The sequence below is a fragment of the Anabrus simplex genome, chromosome 3, assembly GCF_040414725.1.
Source record: "Anabrus simplex isolate iqAnaSimp1 chromosome 3, ASM4041472v1, whole genome shotgun sequence".
Lineage (NCBI taxonomy): Eukaryota > Metazoa > Arthropoda > Insecta > Orthoptera > Tettigoniidae > Anabrus > Anabrus simplex.
In genome coordinates this window covers 525,343,928-525,365,031 of record NC_090267.1, presented here as the reverse complement: position 1 = coordinate 525,365,031, position 21,104 = coordinate 525,343,928, and the positions used below count along the sequence as shown (strand labels likewise).

Genomic DNA, 21,104 nt, shown 5'->3' with positions numbered 1-21,104 from the left:
AAAGTCATTGAATTGAACTTCGTAAAATTTTAACACATTCACTGAACTGGAATTAACGTACGTACTATGCACTTTTATTTGAATTGGTAAGTTAAGATATCACTGATTTCAAAGTTAATTTTTATCACTTTACTCTCTTTAATCTGGCCCCAACGTCACGGGTGCCACTATTCACTCTCTTTAATCGGGCCCCAACGTCATGGGTGCCACTATTCACTTCCTTCTCTCTGTAACAGGAACGCCCGTACTTCAGTTTATCGGAGAGCATGAGGAACGACAAGGCGTGTACGGCCCATGCTAAGAGAGTAAGAGAGAAGGGTAGTGAAAGAAAAATTCATGATTAAGTGGATCCTTCAGTTTATTCAATAAATAGGCAAATAATTATGTCACCTTTTATAGCTGAATTGTAGATTTGTCCCTGAGGGCGTAAAGAGGACGTTGTCCCGCGGCGGCTGCGTCGTCTTGCGGTCGGCGTCGGCGTTGTCTTCCGTCGTTGGTGTTTGTATTAGTGTTGATGACTCGAACCAGAGGCAGGAACGGGGAAATGTGGAGCTTCCACATTTGACGTCATGGGGTACTGGTGTGACACTTCCCTATGGCGAAGCACGCCGAAATAGTTCCCACAGTAGCAAGGATAAAGTTAGAGTCACAGTTCGTATTGGGAATAATACGCAAATGAAACAATCTAGAACCTTCCGAGGTGCGGTGATCAAGCACTTCATAAAGAAAATTAAATTTATCGAGTACAGTCTCTGCACTGTACTCCACCAGCATAATACATTTGTTGAAATAAATGATAGTCCAAATTCCTGTGCGTCGTAATTTTCAGATTAACACTGGCACTTAAGATCATAATGCAACACAGTTCAACGGATAGACATAGTCTTTAAATGAAATTGGGGCTGGCTAGAAATACTACCGCTGCTTTCACACAGTCTTTGAACGAAATTAATGCTGGCACAGTTAATGCAAGAACACAGTCTTTAAATGAAATAAAGCTGACACAATTAATGCAAGAACACAGTCTTTAAACGAATAAAAAGCTGGCACAGTTTATGTGAGAACACAGTCTTTAAATGAATTCAAAGCTGACATAATTAATGCAAGAACACAGTCTTTAAACGAATTCAAAGCTGGCACAGTTTATGTGAGAACACAGTCTTTAAATGAATTCAAGCTGGCGAGAACACAGTCTTTAAACAAATTCAAATATACAGCCGGACCGAGAGACGAATTATGTCGCGACGTGCTTACTTGCACACACTCGCTGATTCACGGCTTACTGCCGACTCACTCCACTCTCTGCCTTCAGCACACTGCCGTCGCATACCGCACACTCTCTCTGCTTACATTCTGCCTTACCCCAGGCTGGCGACTCGCTTATATTTCGTTCATGCAGCAATGGAACACGAAGGAACCTTCTGCGTGACGTCGCTTGTCCTTGGCCGGTGTTCTGGAACGTCGCGAACTTGCTCGCAGTTTCCACTATGCCTGTGCGCTCGGCGCAAGCTTACGGTCGGGTATTAGCGAGCTCCACTTAATAAAAGAATGAAACGTGAATGCTCGTAGGGCGTTACCGTTTCAATATATTCAACATAATATTCAATCGCTTGCAGCCACGTACCCCACCTAGTTAGAATCGGCTTAGGCGGCACTGGAATCTCTGGGTACATTTCTTTCAAAAGATGAACTCTTCTGTGGGCTTTGAGAAAAACTGTTTTCACTGAGGAAATCAATAAATTTACCTTCGGGTAACTGCCTTTTACCGCTTCAGCCACACGATGAAAGGCATGTGCTACACATGTTAAATGAGTCATCTTTGGATATACAGCACATAATGCTTCTCCGGCGTTCATCATGTAAGGTGCGGCATCGCTAACAAAAGGTAACACTTTATTATACTTTGCTGGGTTGCAATTGTGAAGAAAAATTTCTTTGTCAGTATAATGGGGCTCTGTTCTTGCTAAGTACACACATTCATTTCTCAATCCATTAATGTTCTGATAAACAGGCTTGATTTTATACTAGAACTACATGTTGAGATATAAGTATCAATGTCAATAGTAGTAAGTGTGAAAGCTCCCTCTTCATACTTGTGTTTCATTTGGACAATGTCAATTGATAAGAATAGCTTATAAAACCACACGTAATAATGCTAGCATTTTACATAACACTAAATCTGTTTGTTACCGTGTTTTGGTGGTAGGTAGAGGTGTAAGAAGGTGCGGGCGTGAATGGGTCTCAAACTACGGAATCAAAGTTAATGTAAAATTTAACAAGGTTATATTTTCTTTTCAAGATTAAGTAATAACAAAGAACAGGTACTTAGTAGCCGAAACACAATTTGAAATGTACAATTACAGGGGTTACAGAGTTTGGGCTTCGAGCCCTGAGTTGACAATTCTTGAGCAACTAGCCCAACTTTCCGATATACAAATTTTAACAAAGGGGCAGAAGACCCCAATCAAACCCTGGAGCACTTGCTCCAAATTACACAGTAAAGCCTCCTCGAGGCACACAACACTCCGTTTCCAAAAGAGCCACTCGCTCTTTAATTTAAGCCTCTCCCAGGCCACACCAAACTCCACCTTCAAGTTGTCCTCAACGGACATAAACACAGGGGTAAAATACCCAATCTACTGAGGTCTATTAAATGAAAAGCGGTTTAATTAAATGACCTCTAAAACAATTTGAGAGGAGGCGAACTTGCACTCCTAATACACTTTGATTTTAAGACCTACTTTGGCTCTTAGGCCACTGATGCAAGGGCTAATCCCATACTACAGAGGTGACTTAGAAAAGAACAATTTGTTTTACGTTATCGAAGAATAGGTTGAGAAAAATAAGTTCACCTCAAAACAATATGAGTGGGAGCTCGAGAGGGTTAGCACTCTCTATCCCAGTATGTAGCTTTACAAGAGAATAGAGGAAAAGAGTAGTTACATTTTAGGAAAAGGTTACATGGTAGAACGCTTCGCACCCGCCCCGAAAGTTAAACTGCTGAGCAAGAAAAGAATGAATTTATTAATCGGCCATTACCTTATTGTTGACCGCTGCCGAAGAAAGAGGCGCTTCCCGCCTCCTGCTATGTACTTAATACACTGAAAGATCGAACAGAAGTGGCCCGGAGACCCTAAAATCAGCAGTTTATATCCTCTCGCGGAAGGTTCTAGGCGTTAGGGGAATGAAAACACCCTCCCTCAACGTTTTTATTGGATAGGACCCCGCAACAGATTCAAGTTGGGGGAAGATACCCCTGATTGGTCAGAAATTAATTAAAGAAATTCGGGATTGGTTACATTCATAACAAGGGGAAGAAAGGGGTAAATGTTGCCAACTTAAACAATGACAGAAAGAAATTTAACAAAGAACAAACTCTTGAAATTAAATTTTCTCCAAAAAAATAGTTCTTTGACTCCTCACTAGGTTGCACTATTGTTGATCTTCAGTAGTGTCCTCTAGAAGAGAAAGTTCACACTTCTTACTTCAAGTGAAACAAAACCACATCAAAAATGACACAGTTCAAAAACTCAAAATTTTCCACGTGGTGACATCTTCTGAGAAGGTAGAGAATTAATAGCGTAGATAAAGTTCAGCCCTCCTCCAGCAGAGGAGTTTCAAAAGGCGCACATTTTAAATTAGCGGCGTGGAGGTGTACCACCCGGTACAGACCTCCCCCCCCAAAAGTTCCACCAGGGGTGACACATGAAATTGTTTGAAAACAAAGTCCAAGTTTTGATGTTGATATTAAAATAAATTGCAGAAGTATTTGAGAAATTCCTAAATGGGGTTTGATTCAGTTCCAAAATTTTGTTGTAATTGGTAACGTAAAGTATTTATGTTTGTAGAAGGCGAATTTCTGAAGATGATCTTTTAAAAGGTGATGAAAAATTTTGCAATGTCCACCAAATATTGCTGTTGAATTCCCATGAAACGGTATTAAGGTTGAACAGGAATGTCTATGTAGTTGATGTAGGCTAAGTTGGATGGCCAGACCGGCCGTTACAGCTTGCGTCCAAAGGAAGCCGCTCGGACCCCTCAAGTACCCTGAGATACCGCTCGCCCGCACTATGAGGGGAGCAGAGGTGTTGAAACACGCCGCGCCCGCGGTGAACATATACAGGCTGCGGGCAAGTAGCAGGTCGTGCGCCGCACATCAGCCTTGGCCGGGAGGAGAGCTCCGGCTCGCCGTGCGCATGTCGTCCTCGCTGGGGCCGAGGGGGCCCGTCCTCGGGCCCAGTTGCCGCACGGCGCCGCGCGGCTGCGGGGGCACTGAAACATTAAAACTAGGCGGCAGAATTGTGTTGGACCATCATGTATCTTTTGAGGGCACAGGCATGTAGAGAGATTGAGGGGCCAGCGGCGTGGAGATATCCATGGCGTTTCATCTAAGCCAGCCACTGTGTGTAGTGGAGCAGGAGACGGGAGCGTGGTAATGGCCGTGACAAGGACAGGATGGCAGTTTAACAATCGGGGGAGGTTTACAAGAAATGCTTACATATAAAATAAAATAGAAGGAGCAGAATGCCTTAAGAGTGGAACTCAAAAAAAAAAATATAACCCTCATATTCCTTTCAAATTATATGAAGCAAGTTGACACAAAATTTACACTGGTTTCACCTGTGACAGGTGAACCCTAAATATCCTCTCGGTGGCTGGATTGCTTACTAACAACGTAACTGGCGTAAGAAAATCGAGAATGATACAAGGCCCATGAAATCTGGGGGCAAGCTTGCCCGCGGGAACAAAATTCTTGACCATCACCTGGTCACCTACCTTCAAAGGGGAGGGTCTCCGTCCACGATCATACTTTTCCCTAACCTTTTCATGAGATACCATAAGATTGGCTTTAGCCTTCTTCCAAAGATCTTTGATATTATCCGGATCTATTGTCTCGGGTAGAATGTCACTCAGAGACCAGAGGTTAGAGAGCGGCGTGTTGGGAACAAACTTGAACATCAAGGAAGCTGGAGTGAACTTATGAGATTCATGAACCGCCGAATTCAAAGCAAAAGCTAACCAATGCAGGGACGTGTCCCACCTGGAAGGATCTTCATGATGATAGGCGATAAGTGCGGACCTGAGATTACGATTAACCCGTTCAGCCAGAGATGGTTGAGGGTAATAAGCAGAAGTGGTTACATGAGAGATGGACAAGTCAAAACAGAATTTACGAAAAAGATTTGATGTGAACGCCTTAGCATTATCAGATACAATATATTGGCACGGACCAAAAGAAGCAAAAATAGAATTTAGACAGGTAATGGTGGACTGAGCGGTAGCCAGCTTAGTCGGAAATAACCAAGAAAATCTGGTAAAACCATCTACACATACAAGGATGAATTTGTTGGCATTTCCCTTCGACTGGGGGAAGGGTCCTACATAATCAATATACAGGCATTCCATGGGGCGCGACGCTTGATGAGAAGACAAAAGGCCTACTTTAGTGGACATGGTGGGTTTACTGAGCAAACACGATTTACAAGCTTTTACAAGTTCCCGAATTTCACCGTCCATACCTTTCCAGATGAACCTTTCACGAATCTTTTCACGGGTTTTAAAGATTCCAAGATGCCCCCCTAATGGGGTCTCATGATAGTATTTGAAGATCATAGGCACCAGAACAGCTGGAACGACAACTTTCATCATCTTGTCCTGCCTCGAAGGGCAACATAAAACACCATTCCTCAGAACATAAGGGACGACATGTTCCCCAGAAGAAAGGGTTTCCATTATCGGAGCCAGCGTCGGATCTTCACGTTGGTATTTCTCGATATCCCTAAAAAGCATGGGAGCATCTGTTAGGATGGCATTAACCTCAGATAGCATGGACTCGGGAGGTGATGAACTGTCGACCGGTTCATGGTTATCAACGTCGTCTGAAAACATACGGCTGAGTCCATCAGCAACAACATTTTCAGTACCTCTGATATGCCTGACATCGAATTGGAAGGCAGAAATACGGATGGCCCAACGGGCTATACGACCAGTACGACGCGGCCTACCTAAGACCCAGCTTAAGGCTTGATTATCGGTCTCCAGGTCGAATTTAACATGTTCCAGATAGAGACGGAACTTCTCTAAGGCGAATAAGACTGCCAAACCTTCGAGCTCATAGATGGAATACTTGGCTTCTTGAGCCGACAAAGTCCTAGATGCATAGGCGATGGGTCGCCTCCCTAGTTCAGTCTCTTGAAGAAGGACTGCAGCTACTGCTGACGACGATGCGTCGGTTTGGACGATGAATTTCTTCGAGAAATCAGGCATAGCAAGTACAGGGGCATTACAAAGTGCTAATTTAAGGTCTTCAAAAGCGGCTTGTTGAGAGGGTCCCCACTCGAATTTGATGCCTTTCCTACGAAGAAGGTTTAAGGGCGCCGCTCTATTAGCGAAGTTAGGAATAAACTTCCTGAAGAAATTCACCATACCAATGAACCTGGCGATACCTTTAATGTCCTTGGGAGGTTTAAAATCACGAATGGCCTGTGTTCTAGAATGATCGACTGCTACGCCATCAGGTGACACAATATGCCCTAGGAAAGACATAGAGGGCTTAGCAAAGGCAACCTTGGACAACTTAACCGTTAACCCAGCCTTACGAAGGCGATCGAGAACTTCTCGCAGATGATCTAGATGTTCTTCAAAAGTCTCTGAAAATACGACGACATCATCCAAGTAGTGATATAAGTACTCAAATTTGATGTCGGAGAAGACCCTATCTAGTAGCCTAGTGAGTACAGCTGCTCCGGTGGGGAGCCCGAAAGGCACGCGGTTGTATTCGTATAAATTCCAGTCCGTAGCAAACGCTGTAAGATGTTTAGACTCTTCGGCAAGGGGAATTTGATTATAGGCCTGATTCAAGTCCAAGATGGTGAAGAACTTGGCCTTACGAAACCATGAAAAACAAGAATGAAGGTCAGGAAGGGGCACAGATTGCAACACCACCTTCCGATTGAGAGCCCTGTAATCAATGACAGGCCTGAAGCCTCCTTGGGGTTTCGGGACTAGAAAAATAGGCGACGAATACGCCGACTTAGAGGGCCTAATAATACCATCCTTCAACATCTGATCGATAATTTCTTTCAGAGCCTTCATTTTAGGAGGAGATAGCCTATAAGGTGGAAAACGGACAGGAATCGAATCCGTGACCTCAATTTTGTATTCAATAAGGTCAGTAACACCAAGAGTATCAGAGAACACCTCGGGAAACGACTGACACAGTTTGCGAATACTATCAGCCTGCTCCTCAGGTAGATGTCTAAGGTCTAACAACATCTCATCCTGGGTAGGCGAAATAGAAGAACATGACACAGAATTACACTTTAATAGTGGGATTTTACAATTAGAAGCAAATTTGAATGTGCACGACCTAGACTGGAGATCGAGCACAAGACCAGTGTGAGAAATAAAGTCCGCTCCCAATATAATGGGGCAAGACAATTGCTTGGCCACAAACAATTTAACTTTCCATGTAAACTTAAAAACACGAATTTTGACCAGTAAGGAACCTAGAATTTCTAATGGAGATGAATTAGCCGAAACGTATTGAACAGGAGAAGAGACATAGTCAGGAAGTTTACAAACCGTTTTCAATTTAGAATACCATTCAGCCGAAATAATCGAACAAACACTGCCTGAATCTAAGAGAGCTGTTATAGGCTCGTTATTTAACTCAATCTTAAGAAAAGGAACAGGTGCGGGGGTATCCGCCGCAATCCTAAGACATTCTTTAGGGCATTCAAAAGATGAATTTGAAGGCTGATCGTCCTCTGAATTTACAACCTGTTTACCAGGGGCTGAGTCTCGGGAAGATGGATTAGTCGACTCAGCCGAAGCCACTAGTCACTTTTTGTTATTGGCGTAGGTGGAATTTGCACCAGAAGTTGAGCAGGAGGGGGTGCTATTCGAGTTTGGGCAATTCTTGGCGATATGTGAGAAGGCCCCACACTTAAAACAGCCTGGTGATGACCCGGCTCCATTCCTCGTCCCACTTGACTTGATCAGTGGACACTTGTTGCGCAGATGATCAGGCGACCCGCAAGCATAACATTTACGGGGATTGACTGGTCGGCGAGGTGGAGGCCGAGTGTTACTAAAGGAAGGCGGGGGTTCTTTCGCGACACGCAAAGAATCGGCGTATCTAACTCCTTCCGCTGAAACGGCCAATGCTTCAAGTTCAGAGAAAGTTTGCGGGCACGCCGCGAAACACAAATATGACCTATAGGGAGGTGAAATTCCCTCTACAATAGCCTGTACAATTTGATCTTCAGGAAAATGAAGGGCAAACACCCTAGTATAAAACTTAATGTCCTGTATGAAATCAGCCAAGTTTTCATCCAACCTCTGTACTCGATAATAGTATTTCTGAATCAGAGATGACCTAGCGCGGGCAGGAATAAAATTTGCAAGTAGATGTGCATGAAAATCTTCGATGGATGACTGTTCAGCTATGGCTCTTACTATTTTGTCGGAGAGAATGCCAATTGCATAGGGATAGATGATTTGCAAAATTTGACATGGAGAAAGAGAAAACACGAGGGCATGATCCTGAAATTCCACTAGAAATCTTAAAAATGAAATTACGTCACTGGTGGTATTAACAGAAAACTTGGATATACCTCTGAGCAACATTGCCAATGGATGAGGCAAGCTGCTGAATCCGGGTGACATAGTGGGTAAAGGTTTAAGTGGCAAGGAAGTTAATTCAGAACGGATGTTACTCAATGATGCACGACGTTCAGATTCGTTGTCCAATGGGGCAGGGATAGTTTGAGCAGCAACGGTTATCCTATTAACTTCTCCCTTGGGAGGCGCTTCCTCACTACCTGCATTCACTATGGTGGGTTGATCAGATTTGGGAGGAACTTCCCCAGTTAACAATAGAGTGACCTTACTAGATAATTCGGAAATATTTTCCAGGAGCGTACTAGCTTCCTTCCTCTGAACGTCATTCAGTTTTAGAGACAACAGATCGTTAACCCTATTCGAAAAATGATATAGCCTGCCTTGCACGCGCTTAATTTGATTAGGAGACGGATCATTTTCATCAAAAAAACTAACTACAGAAGCTAGCCCAGTAATATTCTCGACGATCGTGGAAAGAGAGTCATCAATTTCTTTCTCTCCCAAATTGGGGATGGAAATGGGCAAATCAAGGGACTCTCTAAGCTTGTTAGTGTCTACTGCAACCGTGCCTCCAGATTGCACATTTCTGATAGTTAATTCATAGATCAACTCCTCTTTGCGCAAATAATTAAGATGGAGAACATCGCGAGGACCTGGCATGATAACAGAACAATTTTGAACAAGTCAAAAAAATTCCAGCAACTGAGAAAATTGTTAGAGTTCGGAAAAAACAATATTTAGCCGTCAAACGGGGCTAAATTGAGACCCATTCAGCCACGCTCTGCTACCACTTGTTACCATGTTTTGGTGGTAGGTAGAGGTGTAAGAAGGTGCGGGCGTGAATGGGTCTCAAACTACGGAATCAAAGTTAATGTAAAATTTAACAAGGTTATATTTTCTTTTCAAGATTAAGTAATAACAAAGAACAGGTACTTAGTAGCCGAAACACAATTTGAAATGTACAATTACAGGGGTTACAGAGTTTGGGCTTCGAGCCCTGAGTTGACAATTCTTGAGCAACTAGCCCAACTTTCCGATATACAAATTTTAACAAAGGGGCAGAAGACCCCAATCAAACCCTGGAGCACTTGCTCCAAATTACACAGTAAAGCCTCCTCGAGGCACACAACACTCCGTTTCCAAAAGAGCCACTCGCTCTTTAATTTAAGCCTCTCCCAGGCCACACCAAACTCCACCTTCAAGTTGTCCTCAACGGACATAAACACAGGGGTAAAATACCCAATCTACTGAGGTCTATTAAATGAAAAGCGGTTTAATTAAATGACCTCTAAAACAATTTGAGAGGAGGCGAACTTGCACTCCTAATACACTTTGATTTTAAGACCTACTTTGGCTCTTAGGCCACTGATGCAAGGGCTAATCCCATACTACAGAGGTGACTTAGAAAAGAACAATTTGTTTTACGTTATCGAAGAATAGGTTGAGAAAAATAAGTTCACCTCAAAACAATATGAGTGGGAGCTCGGGAGGGTTAGCACTCTCTATCCCAGTATGTAGCTTTACAAGAGAATAGAGGAAAAGAGTAGTTACATTTTAGGAAAAGGTTACATGGTAGAACGCTTCGCACCCGCCCCGAAAGTTAAACTGCTGAGCAAGAAAAGAATGAATTTATTAATCGGCCATTACCTTATTGTTGACCGCTGCCGAAGAAAGAGGCGCTTCCCGCCTCCTGCTATGTACTTAATACACTGAAAGATCGAACAGAAGTGGCCCGGAGACCCTAAAATCAGCAGTTTATATCCTCTCGCGGAAGGTTCTAGGCGTTAGGGGAATGAAAACACCCTCCCTCAACGTTTTTATTGGATAGGACCCCGCAACAGATTCAAGTTGGGGGAAGATACCCCTGATTGGTCAGAAATTAATTAAAGAAATTCGGGATTGGTTACATTCATAACAAGGGGAAGAAAGGGGTAAATGTTGCCAACTTAAACAATGACAGAAAGAAATTTAACAAAGAACAAACTCTTGAAATTAAATTTTCTCCAAAAAAATAGTTCTTTGACTCCTCACTAGGTTGCACTATTGTTGATCTTCAGTAGTGTCCTCTAGAAGAGAAAGTTCACACTTCTTACTTCAAGTGAAACAAAACCACATCAAAAATGACACAGTTCAAAAACTCAAAATTTTCCACGTGGTGACATCTTCTGAGAAGGTAGAGAATTAATAGCGTAGATAAAGTTCAGCCCTCCTCCAGCAGAGGAGTTTCAAAAGGCGCACATTTTAAATTAGCGGCGTGGAGGTGTACCACCCGGTACAGACCTCCCCCCCCAAAAGTTCCACCAGGGGTGACACATGAAATTGTTTGAAAACAAAGTCCAAGTTTTGATGTTGATATTAAAATAAATTGCAGAAGTATTTGAGAAATTCCTAAATGGGGTTTGATTCAGTTCCAAAATTTTGTTGTAATTGGTAACGTAAAGTATTTATGTTTGTAGAAGGCGAATTTCTGAAGATGATCTTTTAAAAGGTGATGAAAAATTTTGCAATGTCCACCAAATATTGCTGTTGAATTCCCATGAAACGGTATTAAGGTTGAACAGGAATGTCTATGTAGTTGATGTAGGCTAAGTTGGATGGCCAGACCGGCCGTTACAGCTTGCGTCCAAAGGAAGCCGCTCGGACCCCTCAAGTACCCTGAGATACCGCTCGCCCGCACTATGAGGGGAGCAGAGGTGTTGAAACACGCCGCGCCCGCGGTGAACATATACAGGCTGCGGGCAAGTAGCAGGTCGTGCGCCGCACATCAGCCTTGGCCGGGAGGAGAGCTCCGGCTCGCCGTGCGCATGTCGTCCTCGCTGGGGCCGAGGGGGCCCGTCCTCGGGCCCAGTTGCCGCACGGCGCCGCGCGGCTGCGGGGGCACTGAAACATTAAAACTAGGCGGCAGAATTGTGTTGGACCATCATGTATCTTTTGAGGGCACAGGCATGTAGAGAGATTGAGGGGCCAGCGGCGTGGAGATATCCATGGCGTTTCATCTAAGCCAGCCACTGTGTGTAGTGGAGCAGGAGACGGGAGCGTGGTAATGGCCGTGACAAGGACAGGATGGCAGTTTAACAATCGGGGGAGGTTTACAAGAAATGCTTACATATAAAATAAAATAGAAGGAGCAGAATGCCTTAAGAGTGGAACTCAAAAAAAAAAATATAACCCTCATATTCCTTTCAAATTATATGAAGCAAGTTGACACAAAATTTACACTGGTTTCACCTGTGACAGGTGAACCCTAAATATCCTCTCGGTGGCTGGATTGCTTACTAACAACGTAACTGGCGTAAGAAAATCGAGAATGATACAAGGCCCATGAAATCTGGGGGCAAGCTTGCCCGCGGGAACAAAATTCTTGACCATCACCTGGTCACCTACCTTCAAAGGGGAGGGTCTCCGTCCACGATCATACTTTTCCCTAACCTTTTCATGAGATACCATAAGATTGGCTTTAGCCTTCTTCCAAAGATCTTTGATATTATCCGGATCTATTGTCTCGGGTAGAATGTCACTCAGAGACCAGAGGTTAGAGAGCGGCGTGTTGGGAACAAACTTGAACATCAAGGAAGCTGGAGTGAACTTATGAGATTCATGAACCGCCGAATTCAAAGCAAAAGCTAACCAATGCAGGGACGTGTCCCACCTGGAAGGATCTTCATGATGATAGGCGATAAGTGCGGACCTGAGATTACGATTAACCCGTTCAGCCAGAGATGGTTGAGGGTAATAAGCAGAAGTGGTTACATGAGAGATGGACAAGTCAAAACAGAATTTACGAAAAAGATTTGATGTGAACGCCTTAGCATTATCCGATACAATATATTGGAATGGACCAAAAGAAGCAAAAATAGAATTTAGACAGGTAATGGTGGACTGAGCGGTAGCCAGCTTAGTCGAAAATAACCAAGAAAATCTGGTAAAACCATCTACACATACAAGGATGAATTTGTTGGCATTTCCCTTCGACTGGGGGAAGGGTCCTACATAATCAATATACAGGCGTTCCATGGGGCGCGACGCTTGATGAGAAGACAAAAGGCCTACTTTAGTGGACATGGTGGGTTTACTGAGCAAACACGATTTACAAGCTTTTACAAGTTCCCGAATTTCACCGTCCATACCTTTCCAGATGAACCTTTCACGAATCTTTTCACGGGTTTTAAAGATTCCAAGATGCCCCCCTAATGGGGTCTCATGATAGTATTTGAAGATCATAGGCACCAGAACAGCTGGAACGACAACTTTCATCATCTTGTCCTGCCTCGAAGGGCAACATAAAACACCATTCCTCAGAACATAAGGGACGACATGTTCCCCAGAAGAAAGGGTTTCCATTATCGGAGCCAGCGTCGGATCTTCACGTTGGTATTTCTCGATATCCCTAAAAAGCATGGGAGCATCTGTTAGGATGGCATTAACCTCAGATAGCATGGACTCGGGAGGTGATGAACTGTCGACCGGTTCATGGTTATCAACGTCGTCTGAAAACATACGGCTGAGTCCATCAGCAACAACATTTTCAGTACCTCTGATATGCCTGACATCGAATTGGAAGGCAGAAATACGGATGGCCCAACGGGCTATACGACCAGTACGACGCGGCCTACCTAAGACCCAGCTTAAGGCATGATTATCGGTCTCCAGGTCGAATTTAACATGTTCCAGATAGAGACGGAACTTCTCTAAGGCGAATAAGACTGCCAAACCTTCGAGCTCATAGATGGAATACTTGGCTTCTTGAGCCGACAAAGTCCTAGATGCATAGGCGATGGGTCGCCTCCCTAGTTCAGTCTCTTGAAGAAGGACTGCAGCTACTGCTGACGACGATGCGTCGGTTTGGACGATGAATTTCTTCGAGAAATCAGGCATAGCAAGTACAGGGGCATTACAAAGTGCTAATTTAAGGTCTTCAAAAGCGGCTTGTTGAGAGGGTCCCCACTCGAATTTGATGCCTTTCCTACGAAGAAGGTTTAAGGGCGCCGCTCTATTAGCGAAGTTAGGAATAAACTTCCTGAAGAAATTCACCATACCAATGAACCTGGCGATACCTTTAATGTCCTTGGGAGGTTTAAAATCACGAATGGCCTGTGTTCTAGAATGATCGACTGCTACGCCATCAGGTGACACAATATGCCCTAGGAAAGACATAGAGGGCTTAGCAAAGGCAACCTTGGACAACTTAACCGTTAACCCAGCCTTACGAAGGCGATCGAGAACTTCTCGCAGATGATCTAGATGTTCTTCAAAAGTCTCTGAAAATACGACGACATCATCCAAGTAGTGATATAAGTACTCAAATTTGATGTCGGAGAAGACCCTATCTAGTAGCCTAGTGAGTACAGCTGCTCCGGTGGGGAGCCCGAAAGGCACGCGGTTGTATTCGTATAAATTCCAGTCCGTAGCAAACGCTGTAAGATGTTTAGACTCTTCGGCAAGGGGAATTTGATTATAGGCCTGATTCAAGTCCAAGATGGTGAAGAACTTGGCCTTACGAAACCATGAAAAACAAGAATGAAGGTCAGGAAGGGGCACAGATTGCAACACCACCTTCCGATTGAGAGCCCTGTAATCAATGACAGGCCTGAAGCCTCCTTGGGGTTTCGGGACTAGAAAAATAGGCGACGAATACGCCGACTTAGAGGGCCTAATAATACCATCCTTCAACATCTGATCGATAATTTCTTTCAGAGCCTTCATTTTAGGAGGAGATAGCCTATAAGGTGGAAAACGGACAGGAATCGAATCCGTGACCTCAATTTTGTATTCAATAAGGTCAGTAACACCAAGAGTATCAGAGAACACCTCGGGAAACGACTGACACAGTTTGCGAATACTATCAGCCTGCTCCTCAGGTAGATGTCTAAGGTCTAACAACATCTCATCCTGGGTAGGCGAAATAGAAGAACATGACACAGAATTACACTTTAATAGTGGGATTTTACAATTAGAAGCAAATTTGAATGTGCACGACCTAGACTGGAGATCGAGCACAAGACCAGTGTGAGAAATAAAGTCCGCTCCCAATATAATGGGGCAAGACAATTGCTTGGCCACAAACAATTTAACTTTCCATGTAAACTTAAAAACACGAATTTTGACCAGTAAGGAACCTAGAATTTCTAATGGAGATGAATTAGCCGAAACGTATTGAACAGGAGAAGAGACATAGTCAGGAAGTTTACAAACCGTTTTCAATTTAGAATACCATTCAGCCGAAATAATCGAACAAACACTGCCTGAATCTAAGAGAGCTGTTATAGGCTCGTTATTTAACTCAATCTTAAGAAAAGGAACAGGTGCGGGGGTATCCGCCGCAATCCTAAGACATTCTTTAGGGCATTCAAAAGATGAATTTGAAGGCTGATCGTCCTCTGAATTTACAACCTGTTTACCAGGGGCTGAGTCTCGGGAAGATGGATTAGTCGACTCAGCCGAAGCCACTAGTCACTTTTTGTTATTGGCGTAGGTGGAATTTGCACCAGAAGTTGAGCAGGAGGGGGTGCTATTCGAGTTTGGGCAATTCTTGGCGATATGTGAGAAGGCCCCACACTTAAAACAGCCTGGTGATGACCCGGCTCCATTCCTCGTCCCACTTGACTTGATCAGTGGACACTTGTTGCGCAGATGATCAGGCGACCCGCAAGCATAACATTTACGGGGATTGACTGGTCGGCGAGGTGGAGGCCGAGTGTTACTAAAGGAAGGCGGGGGTTCTTTCGCGACACGCAAAGAATCGGCGTATCTAACTCCTTCCGCTGAAACGGCCAATGCTTCAAGTTCAGAGAAAGTTTGCGGGCACGCCGCGAAACACAAATATGACCTATAGGGAGGTGAAATTCCCTCTACAATAGCCTGTACAATTTGATCTTCAGGAAAATGAAGGGCAAACACCCTAGTATAAAACTTAATGTCCTGTATGAAATCAGCCAAGTTTTCATCCAACCTCTGTACTCGATAATAGTATTTCTGAATCAGAGATGACCTAGCGCGGGCAGGAATAAAATTTGCAAGTAGATGTGCATGAAAATCTTCGATGGATGACTGTTCAGCTATGGCTCTTACTATTTTGTCGGAGAGAATGCCAATTGCATAGGGATAGATGATTTGCAAAATTTGACATGGAGAAAGAGAAAACACGAGGGCATGATCCTGAAATTCCACTAGAAATCTTAAAAATGAAATTACGTCACTGGTGGTATTAACAGAAAACTTGGATATACCTCTGAGCAACATTGCCAATGGATGAGGCAAGCTGCTGAATCCGGGTGACATAGTGGGTAAAGGTTTAAGTGGCAAGGAAGTTAATTCAGAACGGATGTTACTCAATGATGCACGACGTTCAGATTCGTTGTCCAATGGGGCAGGGATAGTTTGAGCAGCAACGGTTATCCTATTAACTTCTCCCTTGGGAGGCGCTTCCTCACTACCTGCATTCACTATGGTGGGTTGATCAGATTTGGGAGGAACTTCCCCAGTTAACAATAGAGTGACCTTACTAGATAATTCGGAAATATTTTCCAGGAGCGTACTAGCTTCCTTCCTCTGAACGTCATTCAGTTTTAGAGACAACAGATCGTTAACCCTATTCGAAAAATGATATAGCCTGCCTTGCACGCGCTTAATTTGATTAGGAGACGGATCATTTTCATCAAAAAAACTAACTACAGAAGCTAGCCCAGTAATATTCTCGACGATCGTGGAAAGAGAGTCATCAATTTCTTTCTCTCCCAAATTGGGGATGGAAATGGGCAAATCAAGGGACTCTCTAAGCTTGTTAGTGTCTACTGCAACCGTGCCTCCAGATTGCACATTTCTGATAGTTAATTCATAGATCAACTCCTCTTTGCGCAAATAATTAAGATGGAGAACATCGCGAGGACCTGGCATGATAACAGAACAATTTTGAACAAGTCAAAAAAATTCCAGCAACTGAGAAAATTGTTAGAGTTCGGAAAAAACAATATTTAGCCGTCAAACGGGGCTAAATTGAGACCCATTCAGCCACGCTCTGCTACCACTTGTTACCATGTTTTGGTGGTAGGTAGAGGTGTAAGAAGGTGCGGGCGTGAATGGGTCTCAAACTACGGAATCAAAGTTAATGTAAAATTTAACAAGGTTATATTTTCTTTTCAAGATTAAGTAATAACAAAGAACAGGTACTTAGTAGCCGAAACACAATTTGAAATGTACAATTACAGGGGTTACAGAGTTTGGGCTTCGAGCCCTGAGTTGACAATTCTTGAGCAACTAGCCCAACTTTCCGATATACAAATTTTAACAAAGGGGCAGAAGACCCCAATCAAACCCTGGAGCACTTGCTCCAAATTACACAGTAAAGCCTCCTCGAGGCACACAACACTCCGTTTCCAAAAGAGCCACTCGCTCTTTAATTTAAGCCTCTCCCAGGCCACACCAAACTCCACCTTCAAGTTGTCCTCAACGGACATAAACACAGGGGTAAAATACCCAATCTACTGAGGTCTATTAAATGAAAAGCGGTTTAATTAAATGACCTCTAAAACAATTTGAGAGGAGGCGAACTTGCACTCCTAATACACTTTGATTTTAAGACCTACTTTGGCTCTTAGGCCACTGATGCAAGGGCTAATCCCATACTACAGAGGTGACTTAGAAAAGAACAATTTGTTTTACGTTATCGAAGAATAGGTTGAGAAAAATAAGTTCACCTCAAAACAATATGAGTGGGAGCTCGGGAGGGTTAGCACTCTCTATCCCAGTATGTAGCTTTACAAGAGAATAGAGGAAAAGAGTAGTTACATTTTAGGAAAAGGTTACATGGTAGAACGCTTCGCACCCGCCCCGAAAGTTAAACTGCTGAGCAAGAAAAGAATGAATTTATTAATCGGCCATTACCTTATTGTTGACCGCTGCCGAAGAAAGAGGCGCTTCCCGCCTCCTGCTATGTACTTAATACACTGAAAGATCGAACAGAAGTGGCCCGGAGACCCTAAAATCAGCAGTTTATATCCTCTCGCGGAAGGTTCTAGGCGTTAGGGGAATGAAAACACCCTCCCTCAACGTTTTTATTGGATAGGACCCCGCAACAGATTCAAGTTGGGGGAAGATACCCCTGATTGGTCAGAAATTAATTAAAGAAATTCGGGATTAGTTACATTCATAACAAGGGGAAGAAAGGGGTAAATGTTGCCAACTTAAACAATGACAGAAAGAAATTTAACAAAGAACAAACTCTTGAAATTAAATTTTCTCCAAAAAAATAGTTCTTTGACTCCTCACTAGGTTGCACTATTGTTGATCTTCAGTAGTGTCCTCTAGAAGAGAAAGTTCACACTTCTTACTTCAAGTGAAACAAAACCACATCAAAAATGACACAGTTCAAAAACTCAAAATTTTCCACGTGGTGACATCTTCTGAGAAGGTAGAGAATTAATAGCGTAGATAAAGTTCAGCCCTCCTCCAGCAGAGGAGTTTCAAAAGGCGCACATTTTAAATTAGCGGCGTGGAGGTGTACCTCCCGGTACACTGTTAATGAAAATAACAGATATAGTCAGTCAGGAGTATATCGCATAAAATGTAACAACTGTGAGGCCAGTTACATCGGACGTACCGGTAGAAGCTTTTTCATTCGCTACAGCGAACATATCAATGCTGTAAAACATAATCATTTTTCATCCATAGGGCAGCATGTAGAAGATTATAACCATAAATTCACTAGTATTGAGAATGATATGGAAATTTTAAGTATGAACCCCAAGGGCCCATGGCTCAATATATTGGGGGATTTCTACATCACCAGTACGCTAATCCTAATTTCAACCTGAATGAAATCACAGATAAATTAAATATTCTTTTTAACACAGCCATTCCTATTCTAAAAAATACATATTAAAAAAGGATCAGTAAACATAAGCTTATACACACAAACGAACCCACACCTAGCTGCTACAGCCAGTCCCCGATATGCAGCACGCTCCCAACAACACACGACAAGCTAAGATTGCATAAAATCAGCTTCATGGTCCGTATCGCACTTCAATAGATTCACAATTAAGTATTTTTTGTTTGTTTTAATCTTGTCAATCTTATGTTAATTTTAAGGACACTTCCTCTAAAGCATTACTTTGTTAATTTTATATATTTTTCATCTAAACAGTGTTATGTGGCTGAAGATGTTGATAATATACGAAACATGTACCACTTTTGACCATTAAAAATTGCCTTAAGCAATCATTGTATCGACTAGGTGGAAAATAAATTAAATACTTAATTGTGAAGCTAAGATTGCACGTAACACACACATTCACATTCAATAGGCACTCTCTATTGGTCAAATTAATTCTTACTCTTTCTTTTTCTTTCTCTTATAGATCAATTGACATTATCCAAATGAAACAAGTATGAAGAGGGGATCACTCACACTTACTACTATTGACACCGATACTTCATAATACAGTAACTTATATCTCAACATGAAGTTCTTCTTCTTCTTTTTTTTTTTGCTATTGGTTTTACGTCGCACCGACACAGATAGGTCTTATGGTGACGATGGGATAGGAAAGGGCTTGGAGTGGGAAGGAAGTGGCCGTGGCCTTAATTAAGGTACAGCCCCAGCATTTGCCTGGAGTGAAAATGGAAAGCCACGGAAAACCATCTTCAGGGCTGCCAGCAGTGGGGCTCGAACCCTCTATCTCCCGGATGCAAGCTCACAGCTGCACGCTCCTACGCACACGGCCAACTCGCCCGGTACATGAAGTTCTAGTATAAAATCAAGCATGTTTATCAGCACAATAATGGATTGAGAAATGAATGTGTGTACTTAGCAAGAACAGAGCCCCATTATACTACCAACAAATTTTTTCTTCACAATTTGCAACCCAGCAAAGTATTCTAGAAAGCAACTAGTAGACATAATGTTATCAGTACAACACATGATATTCTTAAACATGCCAAAGACTTTTTAGATTTTAAGAACTATACCCTGAAGTATATTTTAACAATATTACGTAACATTTTAATTAAATTTGTGTCGCTCAAGTTTAGACTGAGTAATGTTATGAATAAGCAGCTGATGATGACCTAAGTAATGGGTCAAACCGGTGCTGTGTTTTTAATATGACTGAAATATTATAGACACCTCATATATTAAAGTATTGATTAGGTGGAATATTCTCGACTTTATGCCTGTGTACGTTTCTCGCTGTCAAGAACTGAATAACCGACTGTAATTCACAAGTGCAGGTCGCTAGATCATCTTAATGAGATCCATTGGGCACAACAAAACAACAACACAGTACCAATGTGGCAACAAGTACGTGTTTCTGCGCAAGGGATGTAGGGAGTCAGTGCACAGGCGCAAAAGAACCAATGTGCGGGATTTCAGACAACCTTTGTATTTAGGCAGTTCATTTAACATAACAAATGTTTACAAATAAAACCTCAATGACAATGTGTGTGGGCCAGCAAATTGTTGAGGCTCATAAAGAAGAACGGAAGTGCAGCAGCAACGACATTGTCCCCGAGTATAAATGGAAAACTGAAATGTGAGCAAACTTGACTAAACAGCAGTCGAAGTGGGGTTCTCCCCACAATATTCCTACTAGTTAGATGTTTTGTTTCACACAAGCCTGGTGTCCGGTCGAAGAGTTCTTGAGCCTCCTCAACCAGAGTTACTCACCTCTCCTTCTTCTTGTCAGGTTTACGTAACATCATATCACACACTCCTGGTCCCATGGCTGGCTCAATACAATTGAGGAAGTCATCCACTGAAGTGCTGTTGAGGGACTTGTGGAGTTTGAGCAGAGCGTCACGAGCCTCGTCGGGAGCCTCATTCACGATCTTCATTCTCACCTGGAACAAGTTCAACAGAACTGCCATCAGGACTCTGCAAGTGGCTATTGCTTTAAATATAAAATTCGTCTGCACTTGTACATAGTTTTTAGGATTTCCTCCAGGTAATTCAGCATATCCTCCTTTTTCCTCTCCATAGATGACAGATCATCAGGATACACAGGAACCAAGCTCATTTCTTGGTAAAACAACTGGATAACATTGAAATAGAATGTGGCAGGATTTCCTGACAAATACACCACTGCATCTGTTCTCTGTTAATTTGTAGGCAACAACTTAACACCACTGTCGCCTGATTGCATTACCATTTTATTAATGAAATGATAAAAATTTATAAACATTATAAAACAGTACTACCGCTGTCATAGCTCATGCATTTCTGTTGCAATTTGTCGGCCTGCGGGTAGTTCAACACTCCATTTTGCATGATGTCTGGCTGCAGTATCTGCTGGGTGAATTGAGTAGCTCAGTAGGTGCTGTTGCCGGTCTCAAGCCCGGAAAAAAGAGAAGGGTTGGCTTAAAGCCATAAAATTTCAGCCAGAAAATAAACATCTTGAGGCGATAAAGGGCGGCACGAAGTTTCCACATCTTAGCAGCGGTACCCCAACAGCGTCTGTTTCACATGTTAGCAGCAGCTGAATAAA

At 42.9% G+C, this 21,104-nt stretch overlaps 1 protein-coding gene across 1 annotated transcript in view; it reads right to left on the bottom strand.

The window, feature by feature from the left end:
• Positions 1 to 21,104, bottom strand: part of Ufl1 (UFM1 specific ligase 1) — a 392,500-nt gene that overhangs the window by 58,093 nt on the left and 313,303 nt on the right. The window contains exon 11 of the mRNA XM_067143679.2: positions 20,288 to 20,460. Within this exon, the coding sequence (XP_066999780.1) occupies positions 20,288 to 20,460 (173 nt within the window). The remainder of the gene's footprint in view (positions 1 to 20,287; positions 20,461 to 21,104) is intronic.